We start from the raw sequence: 5,700 nt of genomic DNA on the forward strand, positions 1-5,700 counted from the left end.
TGGCACAATTACACAAAAGACAAATACTTTGAGTGAGTAGAAATACATTGATTGAATATATAAAAAATATATTTTACATTGTATAAATTCACTTTTCCACATCCAAAATGTAATTGTAATATGTAAACAATGTTTGTAAATCCAGGCCCTGAAGATGATCTCAATAAAGATCGAAAAGTTAGCACGATAAAGAAAATGTTTTTCCGAAACCTACATCACACCAGACCGCATCTCACGATTTGTAAATAAATATCGATTAACGGTCACTAATCACCACACACAAAATATTTGTACTCACTCAAAGTGTGTGTTATGTCGATTGTCATGTTGGCTAAAGTTAATTTACCCTCTGTACTTCAACCACGATACGTTCTTAGTCGAAAGGGATGGAATTTTTATGCCAAAATGCGATACCTGATAAGGAGTAGTTGAGGTTGATTCTTTCTTTTCGTTTTTCATTTTATTACATCGCTGTCAAAATTTTGGATAATCCAAACAAAAAATAATTCTGGTAGATAATTAAAGTGTCTTCATTAATTTTATAAGATACAGACTAGGTTAGCTGCATCACGAGGCTTGCTAGTAAACCGAGTCTTTAGTAATAAGGTTTTGCGCATAAAACCACATGCCAATAAGTGAAATATAGAGCAACCTTTAGAAAATATCTTTAAACCTTCACATCAGCTTTACACTACGTCTTATGACTTACCCTACTTATACAAGTAATTATTTCCTCAGCCGGCGAAAATTACGTACTTAAGACTTATATTTAATATCAGGTTAAATTAAAATCCGCACAGACGATTAATAAAACAGATACTTATCAAATTACTTACGTATACATACTCAAACTACAGGTGCTACAATGTTTGCGGATTGGCAAAATATTGCAAAATCCAAACATTACAAAATTTTCATTCAAAGATTTTTTGAATAATTGCTTTTGCCTCTTCACATGTAAAGAATAAAAACTTTACTGGTATCTTCCTTCGCATATCAACAGTCCTTCTTCACACAAATTCAATTACTTCATGCCCCACAATTACCCCATAGACGACTAAAAAGAATATGGATCAGAGACCTCTTCACTGGCTAGTCCAGAGCGACTGCCAATATGTAGGTTCCTCGCATGCACAAAATAAAAATCTACTCTGCTGGATTGTATAAATATTGTACAATTGCAGATAATGGCGTTAAAAAAGTACAACCGACTGGAGACAAAGTAACTGATTTGTAAAGTCGTATAGCTATTTATATTCTACGTATCTGGAAGAATTACCATGGCCGAGTACAGAGTACGACTCGTATTTGCCTGGCTAGCGGTTCTGGGTTCGAATCCCAGCCTTGACCGTGGAATTTTAAGTGAGGATAAGTTGAAAAAGTATTAGAAAGTCGTTTTGATCCCTCGTCCGCTACGCTAACGGCTAGTTGGACATTTAGCCATCCTACGACAGGAATTATTTCACTTTTTATTTTGATTTCACACAACGACTGACGAACAATTGAAAAAAAGAATATGAATCAAAGGACCTTTAAGTGATTAATCTGCTGCTTGAGAAAAATAATTAATTTTATGTTGTAGATAACTAAATTAAGAAAAAACATCACTTTTTGATCTTATTGATTTATTGTTTCATGTTGATATGTAGTTGGATTTACGAAAAAAATTTGACCAACCAAATTAATTTATAAAATATTATGTATGATGTTTGAGTAGTTATTTTTGCTTGGGTGGGTAAAGCTTCATTACAAGCTCTCTAGCAAACAAAAATATTTTACCTCCGATCTGGAGCCAGGCGTGTCTAATGCAAAGGCTAGAAATGAAGATTTCGCACACCATCTGTTTGTTCTATTTTTTTTACAAATGTCGGAAACACATGTTACACATTCTTTACTGAGGTTAGGAAAAAGGTAATAAGGATACAAAACAACGAACAGCGTTGTAGGAAAGCCCCCAACTTTCCTATGCAGAAGGTATTACAGCTGGCCTCAGTGTGCTGTCCCTGTTGTGCGGCGAAGTCGTCAGATAACGAGGTAGATGTCGGAAGCAATTTTGAGTACGTCGTCCACAACCATTACATATACAAAGTGCGGAAGCCGGCGACAACTGTGAGAACTGGCATACCTGAAGAATTCAAAATCGGCGACACCATCTCCAACCACAGCAGCCCAACATACCGCAGAGATAAAAAGAAAAGTAAGTCCACGTCTTTCTTGAGTAACGAAATCATATAAACGAATCCCCCACCCGGGTTTTAAATTCAACAGTCAGTTCAAAGTCAAGTTCAAATCAGCTTATATTTAATTATCAAAAATGACCGTCAATATGTCATAGATTACTTATTCGTCTTGTGCTCTTTCCACATATACATTAACACTAAGCCCCAACTCATCACTTTTATAATGTACTTATGTTAATGTTATAATTGCGATTCGATATTGTGACGAGAATGTTTCGTTTATATCGGTTGTTATTATTTTTACTTAGAACTGTTTACTATTACGATTACATAAATACATAATATGTTAATCAATTTAAATTAATTGAAATAAAGGCCAGATCATGTAACTTGCTATAGGCTAAAAGAATACGATTGATGTAAGCCACAAATTGATCAATTTCCTTTACTCATTAACGTATAAATAATAACTATAAATAGCAAGCACGTTTAAGTATGCTGATAATCAAAAAATGCACATAGATATACACATATTCCTTTTACAGTAAATTATGTTAGGAAAGGTAATAAATTAATAACACTGCTTTTGGTGTCAACCAATTTTAAGTCGAGAGTTTTTTTATTTATTTATTTATATACTTTTTTTATTTACAAGTACACTGTGGGCTTTATTTCGTTAGAATTGTTTATCAGGCGGTTATTTTTGAGAGATTTAAAAAACTATAGGCTTGACGCTACCATGGCGTTATCCGCAGTAACATGTAAAAATTTTCTGTGTGACTATAGTATACTTTAGTATGCGATATACATCCTACTGAAGAATTTTATTGTAATTATAAGCTTAACACCTTTAATTTACTTGTGTTTTTAAGTGAGTGCGTTTATTACCATGAATGCAAGGAGTGAGAGTGTCAGTGGTGGAAGGTCAAGTAGCCTGTCGATATGTTTGTAAGCAGGATCTGTTATTATAGGATTGCTCTATGAATGTGTTTGAATTGAAGGTATTTACGAATTAAAATGTTTGTTTGAACTATGCTTTGTTAGTCTAATTGGTTGAGAAGTATTATGGTGTTTTGGTGTACCTATAAATTACTCTTCATGGTTAGCTAATTCCAATGATTTCGAATAATATTAGCTTTTGTTTAAAATAGAGCATCGAAAAATATAATAATTATTTGATGGATTAACTAAATTGATCAAGACTGGACCAGAGGGATCAGGACGTTTTATAACTAGCTCTTTCGATAAAACATTTCCGGCTCGGGTTTCTGTCCGGTTGTTCTTCTAATAATTAAAGAATTGTGCTTTTAGGTGGAAAATCCAAATGTCAGGTTTGCCCGGAATATCCTGATATATTTGAGACCGAGAGGGTCATACCGGATAGACCCGTTAAGCCGACCCATTATAAAGTTTACAACGTTTTGAGAAAAGATAGCATATCGTTCGCCGAGACGCAAGATTCAATGGGCCAAGAGGAAGAGGAGCAAATCGAGGAAGAGGAAGTTTTAGAAAACGTAAGGGGGCCGTCTTTGGAGCAGGTCACCGTCAGCAGGGAGGATCTGCAACGGTCACGATTTACTGTGACGTCGTCGCGCTCGTCCTGCAATGACGAAACGCTCGCTTCCGCGATTTCCGAACAGATTTTCGCCTCGAATTCAGCGTCCGAACATTCGGCGGACAGTTTGAAACGAATTCTCGACATGGGCTCTCAACCCGTTAAAACAAATAAAAGAAGAAATTTTAAGGACGCGATGAACCTTTCCGAGCCCATCGACGATAAAAAAACTCTTGTGTGGCATATTTATTTAACGGATAAAGTTAAAAAGAAATAAACACTTACCCTCACCGGAATTTTATTTATTTTATTATGAAATATTATATTTAAATAGTAACTCTAATGAATACTTATTTGTCAAAAAAACTCGTTCTAAAGGATCTAAAACAAACTTAGTGCTTACACAAATCCATTGGCTCTCCTATTTTCCTCAGTCAGGCATCCCCTACATAAAGAAGATTAGAAATGTTAAAATCAAAAATTGAGGAAAAGTGAAATTGTATAGCAATTAGGGGTTGCCAAAATTGTAAAGCAACTACGTCAAAGAAACAAAGAAACTTACAACATAATGCTAAATACGATGTAACATTGCAGTTGTAATAACTTAATAAATGACTATCATATATATTTTTTTAATAGTTCTAGTGGCTGAGTTAGTAGAAAAAAATAGGGTGAAAAATGTTTTTATTTTGTTTTAGGTGAAAGACGAAGATCCCGAATTTACCCAGAAGGTTCGTTAGCGGAGGGATTCGATGAAAGAAACGTCACGGGGATCGATCAGATCAAGAACATCAATTCGGAAGGCGTACAAGTGTATTTCGTTGAAAATAACGAAACATCGGCCCCGTTGAAGTCGTACAATGCACATTCGCCTTTATCGGCAATATCGAAACACCTATACTCGGACATCGCCGGCGATTCGAGCCTTCTTTACAGCCGAGAAGAAACCGCCACAGGAGAATCGAAGAAGGAGAACAGCACCTACAGCCTTTCGCTTTCACAGGAGGAAACACTCACAGGAAAATATGTCGATTTGTCGTCCTCGTCCTCCATCCCGGCGAGCCACTGTGGAAGAGCGAGAGCTGAAAAATCCGTGCAAAAGTCGAGAACTTTTAAAGAAGCCATGGAACTTCCAGAAATGAAAAAACCGAGACAAAACCCGGGAGGAAACGGTGGACACGGTTACTGAAAACCAATTAATTGTAAATAACTCGTTTTTAACTTGGTTATCAAAAGATAATCTTTCATATCGAATTTAAAAAAAAAAACGAAAATATTTTAACATGTATATATAATATAAACACGATATTTTACGATTTTATATTTTTTCTTTTCTATAATTTGACTCGACTTATACAATCCATTCTAATATCTAATCCATTAGATTTCGTGGTCCGATTGACCAAATCACAACTTTCAATTAATTAATCTTTATGTAAGGTATTGGTTGAGACAAAAAAGTCAGTGTCACGAGCGGGATTCGAACCCACGACTTTAACCGAGTTCGATCCGCTCGGACACTAACCTCCCAACTCAACCCGACCTTTCGAATTTTCCCTCCTTTTTGCCAATTTTCAAATGTCGTGTAATCTATTTGATTCTCGGCGAAAAATGAAATGGCCACGGAGAACTTTAGTGAAGATATACTTCATTTAACTTATTAAATCCATTAGGATGTTAGTGTCCGAGTGCAAAGGTAGAGGGAGTGGAATCTACATACCAAAATTAGGAATCAGCATCTCCTCCCCTCTTGGCAATAACACCTCCGTTTTTCAGGCGGAACTCTGGGCCATCAATCTGTGTTGTAGAACACTTATGGAAAATAAAATTATGGGAAAAGATATTAAAATCTTTTCTGACAGTCAGGCTAGTCNGAAGTCACGATAGCTCAAGTGGTATTTAGCCGAAGGACGTGGGTTCGAATTCCGCTCGTGACACTAACTTTTTCATTTCAACCAAGACCTT

At 35.7% G+C, this 5,700-nt stretch overlaps 1 protein-coding gene across 2 annotated transcripts; it reads left to right on the forward strand.

The window, feature by feature from the left end:
- The first annotated feature begins 1,645 nt into the window (after window positions 1-1,645).
- On the forward strand, window positions 1,646-5,017 carry LOC106672710. 2 transcript variants are annotated; one of them, XM_014404348.2, is made up of 2 exons: window positions 1,646-2,197; window positions 4,434-5,017. In XM_014404348.2, the coding sequence occupies exons 1-2, from the start codon at window positions 1,966-1,968 to the stop codon at window positions 4,922-4,924; spliced, it is 723 nt and encodes a 240-aa protein (XP_014259834.1). In that variant the 5' UTR covers window positions 1,646-1,965; the 3' UTR covers window positions 4,925-5,017. The 2 variants fall into 2 exon arrangements, with proteins under 2 accessions (XP_014259834.1, XP_014259833.1); XM_014404347.2 differs by lacking the exon at window positions 4,434-5,017 and adding an exon at window positions 3,492-4,021 and having other exon boundaries at window positions 1,659-2,197.
- Window positions 5,018-5,700: the final 683 nt, after the last annotated feature.

The sequence above is a fragment of the Cimex lectularius genome, unplaced genomic scaffold (genome assembly GCF_000648675.2).
Source record: "Cimex lectularius strain Harlan isolate CLEC.00 unplaced genomic scaffold, Clec_2.1 scaffold61, whole genome shotgun sequence".
NCBI lineage: Eukaryota > Metazoa > Arthropoda > Insecta > Hemiptera > Cimicidae > Cimex > Cimex lectularius.